The 26,992-nt window shown below is 43.8% G+C and overlaps 1 protein-coding gene across 2 annotated transcripts in view; it reads left to right on the forward strand.

Annotated features, from left to right (window-relative positions):
- PHLPP2 (PH domain and leucine rich repeat protein phosphatase 2) overlaps window positions 1–26,992 on the forward strand; it is a 147,912-nt gene that overhangs the window by 98,214 nt on the left and 22,706 nt on the right. For both annotated transcript variants that reach the window (XM_068107471.2, XM_068107473.2), the window contains exons 6-11: window positions 4,450–4,680; window positions 4,782–4,987; window positions 15,628–15,688; window positions 16,351–16,446; window positions 16,548–16,703; window positions 16,906–17,121. In XM_068107471.2, the coding sequence (XP_067963572.1) occupies window positions 4,450–4,680; window positions 4,782–4,987; window positions 15,628–15,688; window positions 16,351–16,446; window positions 16,548–16,703; window positions 16,906–17,121 (966 nt within the window). The remainder of the gene's footprint in view (window positions 1–4,449; window positions 4,681–4,781; window positions 4,988–15,627; window positions 15,689–16,350; window positions 16,447–16,547; window positions 16,704–16,905; window positions 17,122–26,992) is intronic.

A 26,992-nucleotide genomic window follows, 5' to 3' on the forward strand; every position in this document is an offset into this window, starting at 1 on the left:
CACCATGGTGGACCGCACCACCCGGTGGCCGGAGGCCGTGCCTTTGGCTGCGACGATGGCGGCGGACGTCGCGCAGGCGTTCATCGCCACCTGGGTTGCCCGGTTCGGCGCCCCCTCGGACATCTCTTCCGACCGCGGCCCCCAGTTCACCTCAGAGCTCTGGGGGGCGGTCGCGCGGGGCTCGGTGTCCAGTTGCCACCGTACCACGGCCTATCATCCCCAGGCCAACGGCCTGTGCGAGCGTTTCCACCGCTCCTTAAAGGCCGCGCTCCGGGCCACCCTCCGCGACGGCGGCTGGGTCGACAGGCTCCCCTGGGTCCTGCTGGGCCTCCGGACGGCGCCCAAGGACGACCTGCGCGCATCCGCGGCGGAGTTGGTCTTCGGACAACCGTTGCGGGTGCTAGGCGAGTTCCTCCCTGACTCCACGGCACCATGGTCCACGGCGCAGCAGCGCTCCGCGCTGTTGGAGACCGCCCAGAGGTTTGCCCCGGTGCCGATGGCGCACCAACGGGCGCCCGCCAACGCACGTCGCCCCCGCAGCTTCGTACGGCGGAGTACGTGTTCGTCCGACACGACGCCCCAGTGGACCCCGCTGCGGCCCCCGTACGACGGGCCCTTCCGCGTGCTGGAGACCGGGGCGAAGCACTTCACCTTGGACATCGGCGGTACTCCTGACTGCGTGTCCGTGGACCGCCTCAAACCGGCCCACCTCAACGTGGACCACCCCCCGCCAGTGGCTCAGCCCCCGCGTCGGGGCCGCCCCCCGGCGGGCGGACCCCCGGCACCGCCCAACCCCGCCGGCACGCCGCCCACCGGCCCCCGCACCCATCCCAGGGGCATCCCGGCATCCCAGACGCCGCCAGAGGGCGCTTCGGCCGGGTCATCCGTTTGCCCCGCAAACTGACCCTTCAGGTGCGCGGGAATTCTGGGGGGGTCGCGTGTGGCGGACACGATGGCTCGCTGGCGCGATGACATCATTCCGCCGCACCAGGAGGGTGTCGGCCACGCCCGAGGGGTAGGCCCGTGGCCTCGGGATATACACGGGGCTCACAGCCCCGAGCACAGTAGTGCTATAGTTTGATCCGTGGAATAAAGACACTTGTGGTTACATCGTTGTTGCTTCCTTTATTGGCAAAACAAGTCGTGCGCATAGCACCGCACTACAATATATATATATATATAGTACGCAGCGATTTTGACCTAAACAACGCAGAAATCAAGAAAATGACCAAATATCAGGACCTCAAAAACGAGGTCAAGAGATCTTGGTTGCTGAAGAGCATCAAAATTTTACCAGTGATAATTGGAGCAACAGGCATAATGAAGAAGAACTTCACTGAGGTTTTAAATCCCATCCCCGAGAATATTACCACAAATGAACTACAACTGGAGGCAATCTGGGGTTTGGTGACGATCCTGAAAACAGGACTTGGAATAAAACTCTGAAATTTTGAACAGTTTGGTCCATGAACCGTGATCCCTTACTGAAGAAGAGTTGGATTCTTTGGGTCCTGGGAGGACTCCGTCCCACCTCCTGAAACCCGCAAATGCCAGAACACTGGTACGATTCACCAGAGGACCTGGGTTCGATTCCTGGTCTGGGCATGTAATTTTCCCACATATATAAATTTAATTATTTATAATCCTGTTCATTAATGTAATTATGTATTGTTACGGAACCCAACGTCGGCCTCGGTATCCCTTCTAGAGGGGGGATTAGTCCCCTCGTTTGTGACTGACCGACGTGGTCCCTGAAGCTGCGCAAGCTCCCTCCAGAGGCAGGTGAGCAGCTTCGTTCGCGACCGCGGATAAGATGTTAATTTGCCGAGCGGATGGCAGCCGCGGCACGAACCGTTAACAAAGACTAACCCGATCCTGAACGTTGGCCAAATCGTGCCACAGGTATTCAATTTGGAAAGACAAAGACGGATGTGAAGAAGAGGAAGACAGAAGTAGTAAATACGAATATAATTTATTACTACTATTTTCAACCAAAAGAAACCAAGGAAGAAGGAAGGATAATAAAATAATGCAGAAAGAGGACGGACCAGAAGGACACAGTGAAACTCTAGCTTAACTAAACAGGCTTAACTTATACCCCATGACAAGACAAAAGACAGACTACAAGCACACTTACATGGGGGATGATGACAGGAATGGCAGGAGGTGGATGGCTGGAGGGAGAGGAAGGCACGGAGCTGCTGGAGCTTGACCCCGCACGGGACGTCGGGCTGGACCGCGACGGCCACCGATGCCACCGATCCTGATTCCCGCGGGGTACGGGTCGGAGCTGCCTGGTGGAGCCAACGCGGCCTGGTGGAGTCAAAGCTGCGTGGTACTGCTCCTGCTTGCTCTCAGGACTCTCTCTCAACTCTTGCTCTCAGGACTCTCATCTCTTGCTCTCAGGACTCTCTCCGTAGCTCGTCTCCAGCGCATCTGAGGTGGGGGCGTCTCCCGCGGGTTATAATAAGCCCCACCCTCTAACCTTTACGAACCTCCCCGATCGCTCTTCCTCCGCCCTCTCAAGCCAAACCCCTCATGCTTGGTGGTTGTAGGGGCTCTCCTGGCCCCACCCTCCGATGACGAGGTGGAGACACGCCTTTCCTCTCCGAGCCGGACCGCGTGCTCAATGGAGGCAAATGCAGTTGGTAATAAAGGCTTTTGGAATGGGAATGAAAGGGAATCTACTCTATTTGAATTCGGTGCAATGGAGTGTTTATTAATGGAAGACAAAGCCTTAACCTAATACACAGAATAAGGAAATAACTTCCAACAAGGAGGAAATCTATGATTGGCTAACGTGATTGTATATGACCTAACTAAGGGACGCCCTTTGACCTTTATACACAACAACTGGAGGAAGGAGGGTGATATTTTACAACACAAAAAAAAACACCATTCTCAAATTCATAATAGTATTTTAGTCAGGGCCCTTAGGGATATTTTGGGGCCGTTTGGTTCAAATTCTTCCAAAAGCACCAAATTTGGCCCAGATGTTGCCCATGCCATACTCTTTCGATTTTTGACGCCCCCCCCCCCCCCCCCCGGTGGCCCCATATTGGCGAAATACTAAATGGCCGCCACCCGGATTAGAGGAAAATCAGTTAAATAACCAAAAGGGTTGGAATCATGTATGATACCAGTTTTCAGGGGTTTTTGAGGTCGAGGAATCCAATTATGATGTTATTTTGATGATTCGAGGTCAAGGTGAACCTTCAAGGTCATCTTAAAGGTCATTTTTGAGTCAAACATGTCGGTTTTTTAGTTTTTTGTCAAGATTTACGCGAGGTTCATCATTTTATGTTTCTGGGTTGGGTAATCGAACTCTGACCTTATTTTTGACAGAGGAAATATGTACATGTTTATTTCCTCATTTTCAGGCATATGCAGTTCATCAGTCGAATTACAAAGGTACGGATTTTGATGTTTTATGAACTGTATGCCATATCCTTGTTTAATGTTTGTGCGATCATGATCCGGGTTCATGTATACATGATTGTATACATGTCATAAATATGACGTCATAGGTCATGTGACCTGGCGGCCATATTGGATTTTATGAAAACCTTAAAAATGGATCTTTGTTTTCATTTTTCGATCGATTCATTTTGAACTTTGACCACTTATAGTACGCCATGTGATTGGATGCATATCCTAATTATGACGTCATAGGTCAGGTGACATGGCGGGATGGACCGGTATGGTCCCCGGATCATACCGCCCTTGGCGCCCGTCAAAAATCGAAAGAGTATGGCATGGGCAACATCTGCGCCAAATTTGATGCTTTTGGAAGAATTTGAACCAAAATATCCCTAAGGGCCCTGACTATTTATAACCTTCACTTCATATGAATATATGTTGTCTGGAATATTTAACATTAGGCTTAACATGAGTCTCCTTTATCTGTATTCTTATCTGTCCGTATGCAACACAGAGCTGCGGAGTAGCGTCATTGGCTGAGGGCGTTACTGTGCCACTAATGCCCTCTGCTGGTTACAGCAGGAATTTGTAATTTGTTCAGGGTGCCAGCAATAGCTCGCCTGCTCTTCACGAAGGACACAGTGGGATCTTTAATGTACGGCAAACAAATGCCGGCAGACGGGGCGCCCCTTTACCGTCCATCCGAGGGACGGCACACACATTGATGAATTGCCCTGCCTGTGAAACACCAGGATGACAGTTTGTAGTTGTACCAGGATTCAAACCCAGGCTAGACAGCTTAGATGTGAGTGTGCTTGCCTCAAGACAATCTTGCCAGCCATATATCTGCATTAAAAGTAATGACATGTATAAATGCATGTAATTATGCTGACTTTATGAACACTGGCATAGACTGAGAACCATTCAGTTTGTGATTCTCGTCTAAAATTTTGCCTTCATAATTTCCCCCCCCCCCCCTCCTCTTCCTCTTCTTTATTTTTTTTTTTTTTTTTTTTTCATTTGTTCCAGTGTGCAGAGCTTGATCTTGGATGGGAACCATTTGACCTGTTTGCCAAAGCAGCTGAGTTCGCTGCAGGCCCTTTCCTACATCGGCCTGGCTTTCAACTCACTTCGGAGTTTCCCCGCTATATGCACGTGCCTGCCAGCGATCACCAGGCTCTGCCTCACAGGAAATCTTCTCTCTGCATTACCACTCGTCTGCCTCGCTAAACTCCCACTCCTCAAGCATGTGGAGCTGCGGTATGGAGAGACTGAGCATTATTCTGTTATTCGATTTACTCGGTCAAAATTGGCCTTTCTAAAACCTCACAAATGACGGGGTTTTTTTTTTCTCCCTGCAGCATGAATCATTTGTCGTCATTGGAGGCATGCAGTTCCATTAACCTTGCCCACGTGACCCAGTTAGACCTGCGAGAGGGACAGCTTTCTGGTGACTTAGATCTGCAGTGTATGGTCGGCCTGGAGACCTTGCGCTGTGACCGTAATCGTCTAACATCTCTTTCTTTGGTTGGTCAAACTCTGCGCACACTTCAAGCTTCTGGAAACCGTGAGTCCACCATGTGTCCTGATACAAAGGGAAAATAAAATCTACAAGTCATCAAATGCCGCAACTCGAAGGCGCTGTTGGCATTTTTTCATGTTGTCCGTGTGTGCTTAGCAGATTTTCGTTACAGTGATAACTTGAACCGCTGAAGGGATTTTGACCGAACTTCGTACTAGTCCAAGTATGACCTTTCATTTAAACATGAACTGATTCGATTTTGGCTTCAAAATGGACAGTCACCATAAGTTGGCATCCATGGGGAGCAGGAAACACCTCCTTAGGAAATGCACCACTGAGTGCACCCACGTGTGACGTTGTGGGTACCCAGAGTGCCCGTAGAAGTGATGCCACTACCCCCGAGCTTGGTGGCTGTTTGTCTCATCTTTTTAAAATAATTCTCAATAAACTCTGTCCAAATTTGTGGTGCTGTATCGGAACATGCTCAAAATTCAAGCTAGCAAGAATACAGACGATTCTACCTGACCTGACTTGAATTCACATGAAGGCTTTCTATGTACAGAACCTTTTCAGGTATCAAATAGGAGTTACCTGAAACACGGGTTGTGTCAAACAGTTGCTACTCTGGCTGTCAGTGATATCATATTGGCTTAATGACAGTAGTGCTCTTTGTGTAATTGCTTTAACAAAAAACGGTTGTTAATAATGGGGAAACAATAAAATTAGGTGGTGTATAGATACCGGCCTAGCTATAAATTTGGGGAGCAAGGAGGGGGAGTGTTAATGGGATATTCATCACAGCCTTTTTAGATGGTGAATTGCCAAAAAATATACAACAGCACACTTAGAGTAAGATCAAAAAAAAAAAATTTCTCGCCCTCCCCTTCCCCTTCTCTTCTTTCTTTTGATCAAAGTGTCTCAGGTACGTATTAGGCACCTTCACTTCACTTCACTCAGGTCAGAAACGGAAGTGAAGTGAAGCACCTGAAGGAAGTGAAGGTGCGCTTCACTTCCGTTGAACTTGAGGCCGACTCAGAAGAAGACCTTTGTTGGTCGAAAGCTTGTCAAATTAAAGATCGAAGTCCTGAAGCTACGTCCGCGTCTGATTTAATCTCCCGATATATATATATATATATATATATATATATATATATATATATATATATATATATATATATATATATATAATTATATATATGTATATATATATATATATTGTTGCGTAACCCAACGTCGGCCTCGGATCCCCTTAGAGGGGGGATTAATCCCCTCTTCTATAACTGACCGACGTGGTCCCTGACGCTGTACAGCGACCCCCGGAAAGGCCGGTGGCACAGCCCCGTTCGTACCGCGGACAGATGTTAATTGCCGAGCGGTTTTAGCAACCGCGGCACGAACTATTAACAATGACTAGACCCGATTCCTGAACGTTGGCCAAATCGTGCCACAGGTATTCAATGGGGAAAAGACAAAGACGACGGATGTGAAGAAGAAGAAGAAGACAAAAGGTAGGAAATACGAATATGATTTATTACTACTATTTACAACCAAAAGAAACCAAGGAAGAAGGAAGGATAATAAAATAAAGACAGAAAGAATGGAAGGAGACACAGTGCAATTATTAGCTTTTTTTTTTTTTTTTTTTTTTTTTTTTTTTTTGTATACAAGATCGAGGCTCGTGAAAGAGCGAACATTAATCACACAGAAAGACAAACAGACACACAAAACAAATAACATCGGGAGCGGTAGACAAGATGGGGAGAGAGGGGGAAGGACACAAACACAACATTTGAGAGCAGGGACCGAGAGACATGGAGACATCGAGAGAACTGTGGGAGGGAGAGGGCTTTGGGGGGGAGGCATGGGAAGGGGGGGGGGGGTGGCAGAGGTATAAAACATATGGACACTGCCAAGACTTCCAGGAAAGAAGTTGGAATTTCAAACAAGGTGGATCTGGGGTGAATTAGTGGGGGTAGAAAAGATCAAGGTTTTGGATGGGGGAAGATAAGAGATGGTGGTGAACAGCTGTTTTGAAGACCTGGAGGGAGGAGTGTGATTGAAGTGAGTGTGGGAGTTTGTTCCAGAGGCGGGAGAAAAGAGGAATGAAAGAGTGAAGGTGAGCAGAGAGCCGAGATTTCGGCAGTTTAACCATCAGAGGGTGGCTGGCAGATCTTGTGCGACCTGTAGGAATATTTGGGGGACAGAGCACAGAGAGAGCTGGGGGAGCAAGGCCGGAGAGGAGTCGGTAGAAGACAGAAAGACCACCTACCTGCCTGCGGTGAGTGAGTGAAAGGCCCTCAGAGATAGCTTCATCGCGGGAGATTCCAATGATTCTGAAAGCTTTGGATTCAACAGCATGAAGCCGAGCCAGGTGTGAAGCAGGAGCACCAGCCCATAGGGGAGAACAGTATTCCATTGAGCTGCGGATGAAAGCCTTGTATGTGGTGAGGAGCTCAGGTGTGCCTAGGAAGGACTTCGCACGACGGAGGATGCCCAGTCGGCGACTGGCTTTGGAGGCCAGCTTGGAAATGTGGTTTTCCCAAGAAAGATCATGGCAGATGGTGAGACCCAAAAGCTTGAGCGACAGAACTTCTTGGAGAGGATTGTTGAGAAAGTAGATGGGAGGGTTGTCCAGTCGATCTTTTCGGAGAGACATAGTAAGAGTGTGAGATTTGTCAGGATTGAAAGACATGTTCCACATGTTTGACCAGTCTGTGATTTTGTCCAGGTCTTCAGAGAGTGAGGAGGCTGCAGACTGCCGATCTGAGGGAAGAGGAATGGAGCGGCAGAGAGTGGAGTCATCAGCAAAGAGATACAGAGGATTTTCCAGAGAGTCGGAGAGATCATTGATAAAGACCAGAAAAAGCACAGGGCCCAGCACACTGCCTTGGGGAACTCCAGCCTGAACGGGAAGGGGAGATGAGAGAAATCCATTCAGGGCCACACGTTGACTACGACCAGAGAGGAAGTCCACAAGCCATGCATGGAGATTTCCATGGATACCATAGGAGGAGAGTTTGGTGAGCAGAGTTGGGTGCCAGACCGTATCGAAGGCACGTGATATGTCAAGGGAGACAGCTCTGATTTCCTGTTTGGCATTGAGGACCTCCATCCATTGTTGAGACAGCAGAAGCAGCATGTCCAGAGTAGAGTGACCTGGTCTGAAACCAAATTGATGATCAGAGATCAAGCCATTGGAGAAGAGGAAAGATTTCATATCCGAAGCAATGATGGATTCCATGACTTTGCTGATAATTGGGAGCAGGCTGATTGGTCTGTAGTTGCAAGGATCTGTTTTTGCACCTTTTTTGTGTAAAGCGGTAATGTTTGCTGATTTCCAGGATGCTGGCAGATGACCTTGAGCAAAGGATAGGGTGAAAAGAACAGAGAGAGGGTGAGATAGAGCAGCAGAGCAGGATTTTAGGACCCGTGGGCTGATGCCATCTGGTCCAGTTGCAGAATCAGAGTCGAGGTTTGACAAAAACTCCTCCACCTTGTCAGGAGAGAAGGTCACAGAGTCCAGGAGCAGTTTGGTTCGACTGGGAAAGGTGGGAACAGAGAGAGATGGGTTTGGGACTAAGGATTTTGAGGCAAACACAGAGTTGAGGCATTCGGCTTTGTCACGTGCGATGTCAACTGTGTGGCCATTTGAGGTAAGGGAGGGGATGGAGGGGGAACAAACACCAGAAACGGATTTGACCAGACGCCACCAGGATTTGGAGGAAGGAGACAGGTTTGAGAGTTCATTCTTGAGTGAGGAGAGATAGTGCTTCCTGGCACTCCTGAGGGTAGACACACACTTGTTCCGAGCTTGGTGGAAGGAACTGAGATTTCCTTCAGTTGGATTAGCCTTCCAAGAGGCAAAGGCAAGTTGTTTCAGGGCAACTGCCTCACCACAAGATTCAGTGTACCATGGACGGGAGGAAGGGTAAGACAACTGAAGGCGAGATGGGATAAATCTGTGCATGAGAGAGATCAGTTTGCTTTGGAAGAATTCCCAGGAAGAATTGATGTCAGAGGCAGTGGAGATGGGAGACCAATCCAGACGATTGATGGCTGCTTGAAGACCGTCCCAGTCGGCCTGAGTGAAATGCCAGACTCGTCGACGCTGAGGAGGCTCTCTGAGAATGGCCAGAGAGATGTCCACTTTGACAAGCACATGATCAGAAGAACCGATTGGAGCAGAAGAAGAGCAGCAGACATTAGCAGGGAAGTTAGTCATAACCAAGTCTAGAAGAGAAGATACTCCATTGGCTGAGATCCGGGTCGGGAAATTGACAGATTGTGTCAATCCCAGTGAGTCACAGAAGTCCTTTGCTGAGGTGCCATGACTGGTGAGAGAGGAACCCACACCCAACCAGGTGGCATGATGACAATTGAAGTCACCACATATGAGGAAGAGAGAGTTGGGATGAGTGGATAGAAGTTGGTCCATGTTGTCAGACAGTGAAATGTAGATGGAGTCATCACTGTTTGGGGGACGGTACAGAACACATATGAACAAAAGGTGGGAGCGGAGAGGAAGCCGTAGCCAGAGGTACTCCTGGGGGTGAGGAGGAGAGAGGGCAGTGCAAGGAGAGTGAGGAAGAGAGTTTTTGATAAAGATAGCCACCCCACCACCAGGCCGAGGCTCAGGTCTATCATACCGGAGGAGGGAGTAACCAGGAAGAGATATTAAGGAATCAGAGACATCTTGAAGGAGGAAAGTCTCTGTTAAGCAGATCAAGTCTGGATTGTCAGAAGCAACCTGTATGGAGAGATCAGTCAGGTTTGAGCGAAGGCCCCGGATGTTTGAGGTCCATACCGTTAATGAAGAGAGAGGGGGAGCATCGGGTACAGCACAGGGGAGGGGAGGAGTAGGGTAAGATGAAGGATGAGACGGGGAGGTAGGGAGAGCAGTTGTTAGTGTGTCAGCGATTGCAGAAGAGTTCCAAGAATGGGAAGGATGAGGAGGATGAAAGGTTTGAAGGTGAAGGGATGAGGCACAGAGAGGGGTTGTTTGAGGGGGGGGGCAGAGGAAAGAAGAAGGTTGGGGGGGGTGGAGGTATGAGATAGAAGGGAGACGAAGTGGGGAGGAGGCAGCTTTGAGGAGGAGGGGGGAGGAGGGAGAATTGGAGAGGAATGGTATGGGGGGAGATTTGAATGGGAGGGGTTGGGGGGGAGTTTTGAAGGGGAGGAGTGAGGGGGGAGTTTAGGAGGGGAAGGGCAAGGGGGGAGTTCAGGAGTGGAAGGGCAAGGGGGGAGTTCAGGAGTGGAGGGGTAGGGGGGGAGTTTAAGAGTGGTGGGGCAAGGGGGGAGTTTAGGAGTGTAGGTGCAAGGGGAGGGATTTGGATGGGAGGGGCAAGAGGGGAGTTTAGAAAGTGGATGATTAATGAAAGACGAACATTGAAAACAAATTGGGTTTGTTGTGATTTTCAAGTTAGCAATCCGGTTCAGAATGATGGAGGAGGGATGGAATGAATGTGAATTTAGACCATGTAGTGAGGGAGACGTATAAGATATTGAATTTCTTTTTTTTGAGGTGGAATGAGTTGGAGAGGAAATTGAGAAAAGCCTTTTAAATAGGAAGAAAAACAGCGTGTTGTAAAATACCACTGAGTAAAACACTGAAGGGGAAAGGTTATACATATTTAAATAATATTTAAACAGAACCGTGAACAATCTTATGTGCACAAAAATACCAACGGGGGGAGAGCCCAGAGGGACCACCACGAGTCACGTGAAGGGCAAACGGTGGATGGCAAGGAGTTAATGGGGGCGGGGCGAACAGCACACCTGGACAGAAAATACAGGATGAGTCAACAGTACACGTGGAGAAAGGAAAATAAATGTTTTTGGTTTTTTTGTTTGTTTGTTTGGTTTTTGGGGGTGGGGGGGGGGGAGGTGGGGATTTAGAACGTTAGACAGAGTATTATGTTCGGGGTAGAAGGGAAAAAAACTAAGAGCCAAGCAAAACACGATTAAGATAACAAACACCGACGGGGGTACAACTACAAGGCCGCACACGAGGAGCAGAACACGATTAAATAATTACAAGTTACAGGAAATTCAAACCAAAAGTAACTATAATCAAAACAATAACGCATGGACGATAAAATAACGAGTTGAAATTTGACAATCTATCTGGGGAAATGGGGGAGAAACACGTGGTCAAAGAACGAACGAACGAACGAATAAGAATGAATAAACGAATGAGAACAGAGAAGGAAATGTTTTTTTTTGGATTTTTTTGAGTTGTGATTTACACAAGGAAGAGGGCTATGGGGTGAAAAGATTGGGAAAACAGAGAACGAAAGTTATTGGATCACAAAAACACGGACCGCTGAGAGAAAAACAAAGCCTCAAGGTTGTACAGTATTCACTGTACAACTACAAGGCCTCAAAACACGACCCGAATTAACACGATTTTCAATACAGGTATGAAAGATTTGCACCGAAAATCTTCGTCGGGAGACAATATATACACCATAAAATAAATAGTTATAACGAAAATACAAATGGGAACAATTACTTAACTTCGATTTCGATGGATAGCATGGAGAGCTGAGAATAAACGAACCCTCGCCAGCAAGACCGGAAACGGAAGTGAACTTATCTATAAACAGTCTTACTTATACCCCAGGACAAGACACACAGAACAAACTCACGTACACAGAAGGATGGAATGGCAGGACTGAAGGACTGGAAGGAGGGAGGAAGGTTCAGCTGGGGCAGATGGTTCGGGCTTGATCCCGCACGGGACGCCGGGCTGGACCTCGACGGCCACCGATGCCACCGATCCTGGTTCCCGCTGGGTAACGGGTCGAAGCTGCCTGGTGGAGCCAACGCTGCCTGGTGGAGCCAACGCTGCCTGGTGGAGTCAAAGCTGCGTGGTACTGCTTCTGCCGCGTCTCTCTCTCTCTCCCTGTCTGAGCTAACCCCCAAAGGCTTCCGCGCGCGTTTTTATTGCCCCTGGGGCGATCAAGCCGCCGGCCTCCAGGACACGCCCATCGGCGAGCTCGCCTCGCCCATGATTGGCCGCGAGGGCCCACCGATCCCGCCCCCAGAGGAGGCGTTGGCAAGGCCACGCCTTGTTCCTGGCACTGGGCTGACTCCTCCCACCTTCCGCTCCGAGATGACCTCGTGCTCAATGGAGTTTGGGGTGAAAACAACCACAACCCCACAGCAGCGGCAGAATGCAGCAAACCGCCCAGTGCAGTTGGCAATTGACGAAAGTGGGGTTGTGCAGGGAATCTACCTTATTCCACTTCGGTGCAATGGAGTGTTAATTAATGGAAGACACAGCCTTAATCTAATACACATAATAAGGAGATAACTACTGAACAAGGAGGAAATCTATGATTGGCTACGTGTGGTATATGGAATAACTAACGGGAACGACCTTTGACCTTTATACACAACAAATGGAGGAAGGAGGGTGATATTTTACAATTACAATAAAAAAAACACAATTCTCAAATCCATAACTATATATATATATATATATATATATATATATATATATATATATATATATATATATATATATATATATATATATATATATATATATATATATATATATATACATACAGACTTGGCATTTAATATGGAATATTTTTTTTGTGGGGGTGAACTTACTTTTCAAGATGTCTTAGAACCAAAAGTTCATTGGAATTATGTTGAAATTATTCTAGATTTTGTTAATGTGACCTTTAAAAGAAACTAAAACCACATTTGACATTTCGAAACAAATAAATTGATCCTTGAAAGTGATGTAAACTGATATCAAACTCAATTCACGGACAGTACTGTGTTAAACTTCTGTACGTTTTCCAGAAGTATCTCTTTATTTTGCACATTAGCCAAATTTTTTTTGAACAAAAACAAAAGTTAAATTACGACTGGGATTACGGACAGTAAAATTACAGTTCAGTACTTCGTGTAACCCCCACGAGCATTCAGGAGAGCACGTACATGTTGAGGCATGCTGTTCACGAGATTTGCCAAGGTTTGGACAGGAATCGCTTGCCATGCAGTGACAATAGTCTGCTGCAATTCACGCACAGAGGTCGGCTGCTGGTCCAAGTTGTCGATTTGACGCGTTAATTCTGCCCACAAGTTCTCTATCTGATTCATATCCGGGGACATGGCAGGCCACTCCATATGCTCTACACCACGGTCAGCAAGAAAGTGTTGGATGATGCGAGCACGATGAGGCCGTGCATTGTCATCTTGGAAGACAAAGTTTCCTCGAAAGGCTGCACGAGCAAATGGAAGCAATGTTTCTTCCAGAATGGCCCTGTACTTGAACTGGTTCAGGTTTCCATTCAGAACAACCAGGTCAGTTTTTCCCCCTGCATGAAAAGCAGCCCAAACGGTCACCCCACCACCTCCAGCTTGGACTCTTGGCACTATACAATCTCTGTTGTAGGCTTCATGCACTTGCCTGCGCACTCGCACGTGGCCATCCTGACGATAGACCAGAAATCTAGACTCGTCACAGAAGATCATGTGATTCCAGTGTCCTGGCTGCCATTGACGGTGCTCTCTGGCCCACTGCAATCGGCGCTGGCGGTGTTGTCTGGTCAGGCGTGGCTTTCTCAGGGGACGCCTGGCACGATAGCCTGCTTGAACCAGTCGTTGGTTGACTAGCCTTCTGGATACAGGCACATTTGTCAGTTGCTGCCACTCAGCCCTAAGCCGATTAGCTGACTTGGTATGGCCATTGCAGACTAACCGGTGCAGCCGGCGATCATCCTTCCTTGTGGTTCTGCGGGGACGTCCTGGCCTCGGTATTGGAGTAGGGACACCCCTCAGAGCATTTCGTTTCAGGATATTTGACACCTGACCTATAGTTTTTTTTGTTTGTTTTTTTTTTGTTTTTTTTTGTATACTGAATCGAGGCTCGTGAAAGAGCTAACATTTACTTCACAAACAAATCAACCAGACAAACAAAACGCACAAAAAGAGGGAGTGGAAAACAAGATGGGGAGAGAAGGGGAAGCACACAAACACAACATTTGAGAGCAGGGAGATGTGTGGAAGGGAGAGGGCTTGGGGGGAGGAGGCGTGGGAAGGGGGGGGGGGGTGGAGGGAGAAGTATAAAACACAAGGACACCAAGGACTTCCAGGACAGAAGTTGGTATTTCAAAAAAGTGGAATTGGGGTGAAATTAGCGGGGGTAGAAAAGATCAAGGTTTTGGATGGGGGAAGATAAGAGATGGTGGTGAACAGCAGTTTTAAAGACCTGGAGGGTGGAGTGGGATTGAAGAGAGTGAGGGAGTTTGTTCCAGAGGCAGGAGAAGAGAGGAATAAAGGAGTGAAGGTGAGCAGAGAGTCTTGATTTTGGCAGTTTGACCATAAGAGGGTTGCAGGCAGATCTTGTGCGACCTGTAGGAATATTTGCGGGACAGAGCCCAGAGAGAGCGGGGGGGGGGCAAGGCCAGAGAGGAGTCGGTAGAAGATGGAAAGACCACCAACCTGCCTGCGGTGAGTGAGTGAGAGGCCCTTGGAGTTAGCTTCATCGCGGGAGATTCCAATGATGCTGAATGCTTTGGTTTCAACAGCGTGAAGACGAGCTAGGTGTGAGGCAGGAGCACCAGCCCAGAGGGGAGAGCAGTATTCCATTGAGCTGCGGATGAAAGCCTTGTATGTGGTGAGGAGCTCAGGTGTGCCAAGGAAGGACTTCGCACGACGGAGGATGCCCAGTCGGCGACTGGCTTTGGAGGCCAGATTTGAAATGTGGTTTTCCCAGGAAAGATCATGATCATGGCAGATAGTGAGACCCAAAAGCTTGAGTGACAGAACTGCCGATATATATATATATATATATATATATATATATATATATATATATATATATATATATATATATATATATATATATATATATATATATATATATATATATATATATATATATACATATATATATATATACATATATATATATACATATACATATATATATATATATATATATATATATATATATATATATATATATATATATATATATATATACATGCATATATACATACATACATACATACATACATACATACATACATACATACATACATACACACATACACACATACATACATACACACACACATACACACATACACACATACATACATACACACACACACCTATTTTATCCTTTCAGCACTTGGTCTGTTATGTTTATTTATTTATTTACTCGTATAAAAGCCCGTCGAAAATGATTTCATTTTTGTCGGTACACTGGGCAAATTGCAAATTCCTGCCCTAACCTTAGTCGAACGCCAGCCGGTTCGTGAAACACTTGAGTCAATCTTCCTCCGACCAGTCCCTCAAGAACTGGGAATAATTCTGGCTGTTAAAGAATACTAATATTAACAATAATACCAAACAACAACAACAATGCCGTCTGTGTGGTGCAAGGAAGAAAACCCCTTTGGTGAGGGGTGGGAAGTTAAGTCACTACAACCTCCATCATGTGACCCCTCGTCCTTCTGACAAGTTTGGTTGAGATTGAAAAAGTAAATTCACGAACAGTTTCAAATGTTTCACAAACTAAAATGTTTCACGGACAGACACCAAATTGCATGCGTTATGATGATGATGATTTAGGGTTGAAGCAAATTGTTGTGATGATAGTTAGTTATGGTGAATTATTTTTTATGATTGCTGTTAATAACATCGTTCTTTCTTTGCAGAATTGACCGTCATCACCATTTCTTCTTGTCCTACACAATTGAGTTATGTTGACATCTCCAGGTTTGTTGGAATAACCCTATAAGTTGGACATGTCAAACACAACATCCAAGTGTTTTTCCTTTTTTTATTTAAATCATTTTATCTCATCGTATTGGGCGATACACACATTATATTCAGAGAATCATTACAAAGCAACTCTAATCCATGTAGTCTTGATGTTTTATTTAACGACACCGGAAAAAGTAACTTCTGCATGGTCTTTTGTTACTCTACATCTCTCTATATACATGGCCTTGCCTTCTCTCAATATACATGAGCTAGACTCTAACGTAATGGTTAGAACGTCCACACCGAGTCTGGGAGGTTGGATGTTCGAATGCTGGCCGAGTCATTTCAAAGCCTTAAAAAATGGTTCCTTCCTTGCATTGCCGCTCGGCATTTAAAAACGAGGGACAACGGCCAAACAGGATTAATCTAAAGGTATGTGCACTGGCCTCAGATCTGTCTGGCCTGGTTTTTTTTTAAATCTTGGCCGAGGTATAAAAAACTGTCACCCTGGTGTTCCACAGGCAAGCAGGTCCCTCTTAGTTTTAAACTCACCCTTCCCCTGTTGTGTTGTTGCTATTGTGCAATACTTGACAAGTGGCATGTCCCTCCCCCTTTTCCCCCCTGTCCCCATCCCCACCCTCTCACCCTCTCTTCCTGACATGTGACTTAAAAAGAAACAAACTGGAGTCCTTTCCATGCAGCATTTGTGAGTCGCCAGTTCTCGAGATTGTGGATGTGAGTCGAAATGAGTTGGCTGAACTCCCCAGCAGGTCAGAAGCGGTCATCACAGCACTTAATTATCATTGTCCACGTCACTTTGAAGCTCATCTGTCAAAATATGTTGTCTCGTTTGGTGTGATACCACCTAAAGGCTGGTGAAAGGAGAAGCGCTGCGAAGACTCTATGCCGGGCATAACCGGTTACGGCGGTTAGAGGATAGTCCCTGGGGCTTTGTTTTGGAGTCCCTGGACTTGCAGCACAATCATTTGCTCGACCTGCCAGCGGGTCTGCTTCATGGAACGTTGAGGTGTGCGTGTGCGTTGGCCAAAGCATGCTCTGCAACATATTGGTGTTTACCTTGCAATTCATTGTTGTTAACTTTTATTTCATTGTTGTAGTTCATTAACGTTTTCCATTCTTTTTATTTTATTATTTTTGACAAATGCATTTGCTTACTTGGTCAACACCTGTAAGAGCCCAGCCAAACATGTACGATACATTCGTTCCAGCTTGCGCACTTTGAATGTCTGTGCAAATCTGCTCGAGACACTCCCGGTGGCCATATACAGTGGGCAGGCCGAAGGAGCGGCGGAATACCCTGCTTTGCAGGAGCTACTCGTCACGGGAAATCGCCTGAATGACAAGTGCGCAATGTCGCTCGCGGCCCTGCCCCACCTGCGCCAACTTCACCTGGCCTACAACCATTTGGCCACTTTCCCTGCCAGGTTTGTGAACATATTCGAGTTATTGGTCGACCTTTTAGGATGACTTTCCTGGTTTTTATCATTCAATAAAAGTAATCGACCTAAAATTTGCTTTCAGGTGATTTTATTAATTTGTTGGCATTCATCTCTTGAAAACGATCTGCACAGCATTTCGATACGAGTTCACTTGCAGCCATTAGGCCCATCAAGCTTATGCAATGGTTACCAACCTATGTTTGTTTGTCCATGCTCTCTCCTTAAATGATGAGGCAGCACCATCTAAACCCACGACTTACAAGGTTAATGGTATGGTCGATTAATATGCCTTCCCACTCCCACCACGTAAGCATCAGGCCTACGGTGTGTGGGCAGGAAGGCAATTGCAGAAGCCCTTGAAGGTTTTGAAACAAGTCCGTATGCTGGGCACATGTGACTAAAACATAGCTGACCTCAGATCAGATATTTTTGAAAAGGCAAACTGCATTGTTACAAGCTTCACACGCTCCACAAGAATACCGAGGAGGATTTAGCTGATCGCTTGTCATTTGAAACATGTCTGACATAATCAAACAAGAGACACCTTGCTGAATGCTGAATTGAAAACAACAAAAAAAATTGAATCTTGAAAAGAAACATGCTGAATGGAGAAGGTGGATCAGACTCGGCAACGGTTGCGAGAGTGAGATGTGCATGGAAGAAGTTTCAGGAACTGAGTGGCGTACTGACGAGGAGGGGAGTGTCGTTGAAGCTGAAGGGAAAGGTGTATGCTGCATGTGTGAGAAGTGTTATGATTTATGGGAGCGAGACATGGGTAATGAACGTAGAGCAGCAACGAAGGCTGGAAAGGGTGGAAATGCGAATGGTTCGGTGGATTTGTGGAGTATCGTTGAGAGAGAGGAAGACAAATGATGAATTGCGAAAGATGATGGGAAGAGAGCCTGTGATTGATGCTGTGAAGAGAAACAGTTTGATATGGTTTGGTCATGTGTTGAGGAAGGATGAAAGTGACTGGTTGAGAAGAGTAATGGAAATGAATGTAGAAGGAAGTAGAGGACGGGGAAGACCGAGAAAGACTTGGCTAAAGATGGTCGAAGAAGAAATGCGGGCAAGGGGGTTAACAAGGGGAGATGCAGAAAATAGGGCAAAATGGAGAAGATTGTCATGGTGACCGCAAGGCTAACCCCCGCTCTTGCAGGGAAAATGGCCTTAAAATGCCTGTTGTTGTTGTGTTGTAGACACCTTGATCATTGGCTTGTCTTTGCATGGCAGCATGAGCAATCAGATTTGTTTGTTTTGCCTGATGAGAACTTTCATCCTATGGAAACACAACCAATTCAATCAACCGGGATTGTAATCTGTGTTGAGTCTTGTCTCGCGACAATTTCAGTCCAAGAAAATGTCAAACATGGAACGAGCTTCGAATCTTTCAAATCATTTCATGGCATAGATGGCAAGTGACCCGCATTTCACGGGTTTGGGCCGTTTTGTTTCTGAAAACCTGCAGACCCATTTTGGCGGCGGCAAAAGCCTTATTTGATGGAAAGTACAATCGGTTTTACAAACACAATGTTTCACGTCCATTCCACTCGCAAGGATTGACGCAGACCGATTGACCTGAAGCCGATATGCAAGGTATCACTCCAGTCAATTGGCTGTGACGTCATGCGCTTTACCTCAACGAAGGCCATGTCACAACCCTCCAGCTCCAGCATTCCATGCGAAATATCACTTCACTTCCGATCACGCCAAATAAATAAATATATAAATACCTGCTTTAGATCACTACCAACCCGTTAATCGTCACCTGCAACTTGCTACGTGTGTAATGGTGTACAGGTACATATAAATGTTAAACCTACTTCTTGATCCATACATGCTAGGTGTGTCGAGTCATCGCTTTGCTGATGGATTTCATCAATGGCAGCATGTTATACAGCAGACTACTTCACAAATATATTACATATTTATATGTGAAGCTCAATGAGGATGTAAAATGAAATGAAATATTCGAAAAAGGCTATTTTATAACCCTTAGTTGTGGTGATGGTTGTTGTTAGGGTTAGGGTTAGTTTCTGAAGAGCTCCTGCTATCGTAGAATAATAAATGTTAATGCTGGAACTGGAGGTCAACCGACATGGGTTTGTCCAGGGCCGATTCAAATAACGATATTTAGAGGACGGGTGGGGGGCGATGGCCAATTGAATATGAATGAATGAATGATCGTTTTAAGGCCATTTTCCCCGCTGGAGCGGGGGTTAGCCTTGCGGGCCCCATGACAATCATGGTTCCCTGTTTGAGGCAATGTTTTTATGGCCGGATGCCCTTCCTGATGCCAACCCTTGGTCACGCCCTTACGATGCGCAGGGATACGGTGTACCTATTCTAAATCGGGGTACACACCATGCTCATTCATCCCAGCAAGCTGGTACTCAATTTTCCGACCTCGGAAGGATGACAGGCTGAGTCAACCCCCCTGGCGTTAATTCAGCGATCGACCGGGATTCGAACCCAGGATCCTAGGATCCCAATTATAATGCCAATTGTATGCATCTGATAAAACAATTTAATATTAACGAATGACCGCACTGTGGTCACAACCTGCGACAAAATCCATTAACAGGCTGATTGGGAAACGCACATTTAATGCACTATTAAAAGATTAACTCGACGCCTCTCACCAATGACAGCCTCCACCACGGTTATATCAGAACCAGCTGCTGATTCGTCACACGGTCACAAATTGCTTAACCCCAATATAGATCTGTTCAAAAATTACGTAACGCTATTTTTAGGTTGCCATTTACCTTGCGTGCTGAGGGGCTTGATTAAACCTTACTAATAATTTGTATTCGACATTGATTAGATATTTGGGGGTACCTCGTTTTGAGGTACAATCATGAACAAGAATAACAACAACAACAACAACCACGTGGTGCTATTATAGTCAGGGCCCTTAGGGATATTTTGGTTCAAATTCTTCCAAAAGCATCAAATTTGGCGCAGATGTTGCCCATGCCATACTCTTTCGATTTTTGACGGGCGCCAAGGGCGGTATGATCCGGGGACCATACCGGTCCATCCCGCCATGTCACCTGACCTATGACGTCATAATTAGGATATGCATCCAATCACATGGCGTACTATAAGTGGTCAAAGTTCAAAATGAATCGATCGAAAAATGAAAACAAAGATCCATTTTTAAGGTTTTCATAAAATCCAATATGGCCGCCAGGTCACATGACCTATTACGTCATATTTATGACATGTATACAATCATGTATACATGAACCCGGATCATGATCGCACAAAAATTAAACACAAGGATATGGCATACAGTTCATAAAACATCAAAATCTGTACCTTTGTAATTAGACTGATGAACTGCATATGCCTGAAAATTAGGAAATACGTAGACATGTAAATATTTCCTCTAATTGTCAAAAATAAGGTCAGAGTTCGATTACCCAACCCAGAAACATAAAATGGTGAACCTCGCATAAATCTTGACAAAAAACTCAAAAACCGACATGTTTGACTCAAAAATGACCTTTAAGATGACCTTGAGGGTTGACCTTGACCTCGAATCATCAAAATAACATCATAATTGGATTCCTCGACCTCGAAAACCCCTGAAAAGTGGTATCATACATGATTCCAACCCTTTTGGTTATTTAACTGATTTTCCTCAAAAATTTAGTATTTTTAGTATTTAGTATATTTAGGTGGCGGCCATTTAGTATTTCGCCAATATGGGGCCCCCGGGGGGGGGGGGGGCGCCCGTCTTGGCGCCCGTCAAAAATCGAAAGAGTATGGCATGGGCAACATCTGGGCCAAATTTGGTGCTTTTGGAAGAATTTGAACCAAACGGCCCCAAAATATCCCTAAGGGCCCTGACTATTATGGAAAATGGGAATTACACAAAATTGTTGAACTTAAATTAACAAATTTATTTAACATAACAGATTATTATTCACTCAAAAACACAAAAAAAAGTATCATGCAATTGTAAACGGCAGCGTTCATTTCCAGTTAGTCTACTGCTCATTTTTTTAAATTAGAAAATGTATTAAACAAAGGCAAAAAAAAGTTGGGGAAAAAAAAACTTTGGAGAATATTTGAAAATAAAACGTTTTGGGGCACTTGTGTGAACAATAGCATTTTCTTCAGTAGGACTGCAGTCTACATCTTATCATCATCATACTAAAATACGCAATTTGGCGTCCGTCTGACTGAATGCGATACATTCAGTCGTTACTTATCCAATCTCAACCAAACTTGCCAGGTGGATTAAGGGTCACACGATGGAGGTTGTCGTGACTTAATTTGCCCTCCCTTCCCTATGGGTTTTCCTCCTTGGACAAACACCATGTTAAGGCTTATAATGGCGTTTTTCCAAGGCCACTTCTAATAACAAAAGTAATAACAACAATAATGATAATAGCATAACAATTTTATTACAAAACGATATCCCCCCCTCCCCAAGGCGTTTTTGTGACGTGCAATATGACCTCCCCCCCCCCCCCCCCCCCACCCGAACCCTCTACACTCTTATAGAAGTAAATTTTACCATAGCGAATTTAGAATTGTGAGGCATGGTCTGATCCTTTCAATGGCCTGATCTAACATGTTATAATGTTATGTTAAGGTGTATAAATAACTTATCGTGCCGATTTGACAAGGCCGCTATTCTCCCCAAGGGGTTTTTGTGATGTGTGATATTACCACCGACACCATTACAGAGGTAAATTTTATTATTGGGAATTTAAAAACATCATAAACCACAAACAAGTGTGATTACTTTCTTTAAACTGTCACTACTGCTGTTTAACACTAAACTGAAAGAAATTTGGAGGAATCCCGACCTCCGTGAGGCATTCTATGCTTATCGCGTCCACCAAACGGACATGTGCCTAGATCTACTGTAATCTATATACCCCAGAGAGGATAATAACATAACCCTTCCTGCTGCTTCCTTGGGGAGTTGGTGTACTAGTTGTTAAAAACAGTCCAGAGGCTTTTTTTTTTTTTGGTATTTTATCCTGAAAACCAGCAACACTTTGGTCATCAAGCTACCGAGCATCACAAAAAATAAATAAATATTTTAAATTATCTTTATTATTTAAAAAAAAAAAATCATATCGGCGACATCATCATCCGATGCCGATAACCGCAAAATGCAAGATATCGGCCGATATATCGATCTATCTCCAGTTGGAACCCCTGCATTGAGCCCCTCTTCCCACTTCTTCTTCAAGGCTAGAAAGACAGGCCTTTCAAACAGGCATCGTTATGATTAAAGGGGCATGAATATTTGTTCCAAGGAAAATCAATTGGGTATTAGCTTTCCAACCAAGCAAAATTGATTATTACCTTTCCAACCAAGCAAATCAATAATTGGTTTTCCAACCAAGTAAATTGATTATAACATTCCAACCAAGCAAAATCGATTATTATCTTTCCAACCAAGTAAATTGATTATTATCTTTCCGACCAAGTAAATTGATTATAACCTTTCCAACCAAGCAAAATCTATTATTATCTTTCCAACCAAGCTAAATCGATTATTACCTTTCCAACCAAGCAAAATCGATTATTATCTTTCCAACCAAGTAAATTGATTATTACCTTTCCAACCAAGCAAAATCTATTATTATCTTTCCAACCAAGCTAAATCGATTATAGCCTTTGCAACCAAGCAAAATCTATTATTATCTTTCCAACCAAGCTAAATCGATTATTACCTTTCCAACCAAGCAAAATCGATTATTATCTTTCCAACCAAGTAAATTGATTATAACCTTTCCAACCAAGCAAAATCTATTATTATCTTTCCAACCAAGCTAAATCGATTATTACCTTTCCAACCAAGCAAAATCGATTATTATCTTTCCAACCAAGTAAATTGATTATTACCTTTCCAACCAAGCAAAATCTATTATTATCTTTCCAACCAAGCTAAATCGATTATAACCTTTCCAACCAAGCAAAATCTATTATTATCTTTCCAACCAAGCTAAATCGATTATTACCTTTCCAACCAAGCTAAATCGATTATTACCTTTCCAACCAAGCAAAATCGATTATTATCTTTCCAACCAAGTAAATTGATTATAACCTTTCCAACCAAGCAAAATCTATTATTATCTTTCCAACCAAGCTAAATCGATTATTACCTTTCCAACCAAGCAAAATCGATTATTATCTTTCCAACCAAGTAAATTGATTATAACATTCCAACCAAGCAAAATCGATTATTATCTTTCCAACCAAGTAAATTGATTATTATCTTTCCGACCAAGTAAATTGATTATAACCTTTCCAACCAAGCAAAATCTATTATTATCTTTCCAACCAAGCTAAATCGATTATTACCTTTCCAACCAAGCAAAATCGATTATTATCTTTCCAACCAAGTAAATTGATTATTACCTTTCCAACCAAGCAAAATCTATTATTATCTTTCCAACCAAGCTAAATCGATTATAGCCTTTGCAACCAAGCAAAATCTATTATTATCTTTCCAACCAAGCTAAATCGATTATTACCTTTCCAACCAAGCAAAATCGATTATTATCTTTCCAACCAAGTAAATTGATTATAACCTTTCCAACCAAGCAAAATCTATTATTATCTTTCCAACCAAGCTAAATCGATTATTACCTTTCCAACCAAGCAAAATCGATTATTATCTTTCCAACCAAGTAAATTGATTATTACCTTTCCAACCAAGCAAAATCTATTATTATCTTTCCAACCAAGCTAAATCGATTATAACCTTTCCAACCAAGCAAAATCTATTATTATCTTTCCAACCAAGCTAAATCGATTATTACCTTTCCAACCAAGCAAAATCGATTATTATCTTTCCAACCAAGTAAATTGATTATTATCTTTCCGACCAAGTAAATTGATTATAACCTTTCCAACCAAGCAAAATCTATTATTATCTTTCCAACCAAGCTAAATCGATTATTACCTTTCCAACCAAGCAAAATCGATTATTATCTTTCCAACCAAGAAAATCGATTATTAGCTTTCCAACCGAGCAAAATCCATTATTTGTTTTCCAACCAAGTAAATTGATTATAACCTTTCCAACCAAGTAAATCGATTATCAGCTTTCCAACGAAGCAAAATCGATTATTGGCTTTCCAACCAAGTAAATTGATTATAACCTTTCCAACCAAGCAAAATCGATTACAGTATTAGCTTTCCAACCAAGCAAAATCGATCATTTGCTTTTCAACCAAGTAAATTGATTATAACTGTTCCAACCAAGCAAAATCTATTATTACCTTTCCAACCAAGCAAATCGATTATTAGCTTTTCAACCAAGCAGAATCGATTATTAGCTTTCCAACCAAGTAAATTGATTATAACCTTTCCAACCAAGTAAATCGATTATCAGCTTTCCAACCAAGCAAAATCGATTATTGGCTTTCCAACCAAGTAAATTGATTATAACCTTTCCAACCAAGCAAAATCGATTACAGTATTAGCTTTCCAACCAAGCAAAATCGATCATTTGCTTTTCAACCAAGTAAATTGATTATAACTGTTCCAACCAAGCAAAATCTATGATTACCTTTCCAACCAAGCAAATCGATTATTAGCTTTTCAACCAAGCAGAATCGATTATTAGCTTTTCAACCAAGCAGAATCGATTATTAGCTTTCCAACCAAGTAAATCGATTATTACCTTTCCAAGCAAGTAAATCAATTATTAGCTTTCCAACCAAGCAAATCGATTATTAGCTTTCAAACCAAGCAAATCGATTATTAGCTTTTGAACCAAGCAAATCGATTATTAGCTTTTTATACAAGCAAATCGATTGTTAGGTTTCTATACAAGCAAATCGATTATTAGGTTTCTATACAAGCAAATCGATTATTAGCTTTCCAAACAAGCAAACCGATTATTAGCTTTCCAAACAAGCAAATCGATTATTGGCTTTCCAAACAAGCAAATCGATTATTCGCTTTTCAAACAAGCAAATCGATTATTAGCTTTCCAAACAAGCAAACCGATTATTAGCTTTCCAAACAAGCAGATCAATTATTAGCTTTCCAAACAAGCAAATCGATTATTAGCTTTCTATACAAGCAAATCGATTATTAGCTTTCAAACCAAGCAAATCGATTATTAGCTTTCCAAACAAGCAAGCCGATTATTAGCTTTCCAAACAAGCAACGATTATTGGCTTTCCAACCAAGCAAATCGATTATTAGCTTTCCAAACAAGCAAACCGATTATTAGCTTTCCAAACAAGCAACGATTATTGGCTTTCCAAACAAGCAAATCGATTATTAGCTTTCCAAACAAGCAAACCGATTATTAGCTTTCCAAACAAGCAAGCCGATTATTAGCTTTCCAAACAAGCAACGATTATTGCCTTTCCAACCAAGCAAATCGATTATTAGCTTTCCAAACAAGCAAACCGATTATTAGCTTTCCAATCAAGCAACGATTATTGGCTTTCCAAACAAGCAACGATTATTGGCTTTCCAAACAAGCAAATCGATTATTAGCTTTCCAAACAAGCAAACCGATTATTAGCTTTCCAAACAAGCAACGATTATTGGCTTTCCAAACAAGCAAATCGATTATTAGCTTTCCAAACAAGCAAACCGATTATTAGCTTTCCAAACAAGCAACGATTATTGGCTTTCCAAACAAGCAAATCGATTATTAGCTTTCCAAACAAGCAAACCGATTATTAGCTTTCCAAACAAGCAAATCGATTATTGGCTTTCCAACCAAGCAAATCGATTATGAGCTTTCCAAACAAGCAAACAGATTATTTGCTTTCCAAACAAGCAAATCGATTATTAGCTTTCCAACCAAGCAAATCGATTGTTAGTTTTCAAACCAAGCAAATCGATTCTTAGCTTTCCAAACAAGCAAACCGATTATTAGCTTTCCAAACAAGCAAATCGATTATTGGCTTTCCAACCAAGCAAATCGATTATTAGCTTTCAAACCAAGCAAATCGATTATTAGCTTTCCAAACAAGCAAACCGATTATTAGCTTTCCAAACAAGCAAATCGATTATTAGCTTTCCAAACAAGCAAACCGATTATTAGCTTTCCAAACAAGCAAATCGATTATTATTGGCTTTCCAACCAAGCCTGGTGTTGGCTTAGCGGTTAGGGTGCCGGCTTGGGATCCTAGGATCCTGGGTTCGAATCTCGGTCGATCGCTGAATTAACGCCAGGGGGGTTGACTCAGCCTGTCATCCTTCCGAGGTCGGCAACCAGCTTGCTGGGATGAATGATCACGGTGTGTACCCCGATTTAGAATAGGTACACCGTATCCCTGCGCATTGAAAGAGCGTGACCAAGGGTTGGCGTCAGGAAGGGCATCCGGCCATAAAAACAATGCCTCAAACAGGGAACCATGATTGTCATGGGGCCCGCAAGGCTAACCCCCGCTCTAGTGGGGAAAAATGGCCTTAAAACGATCATTCATTCATTTCTTTCAACCAAGCAAACCGATTATTAGCTTTCCAAACAAGCAAATCGATTATTCGCTTTCCAAACAAGCAAACCGATTATTAGCTTTCAAACAAGCAGATCGATTATTAGCTTTCCAAACAAGTAAACCGATTATTAGCTTTCCAAACAAGCAAATCGATTATTAGCTTTCCAAACAAGCAAACCGATTATTAGCTTTCCAAACAAGCAAACCGATTATTGGCTTTCCAAACAAGCAAATCTATTATTAGCTTTCCAAACAAGCAAATCGATTATTAGCTTTCCAAACAAGCAAACCGATTATTAGCTTTCCAAACAAGCAAACCGATTATTCGCTTTCCAAACAAGCAAACCGATTATTAGCTTTCCAACCAAGCAAATCGATTATTAGCTTTCCAAACAAGCAAACCGATTATT

This window comes from Myxine glutinosa, chromosome 2 (assembly GCF_964187855.1).
Source record: "Myxine glutinosa chromosome 2, kmMyxGlut1.1, whole genome shotgun sequence".
Taxonomy (NCBI): Eukaryota; Metazoa; Chordata; class Myxini; order Myxiniformes; family Myxinidae; genus Myxine; species Myxine glutinosa.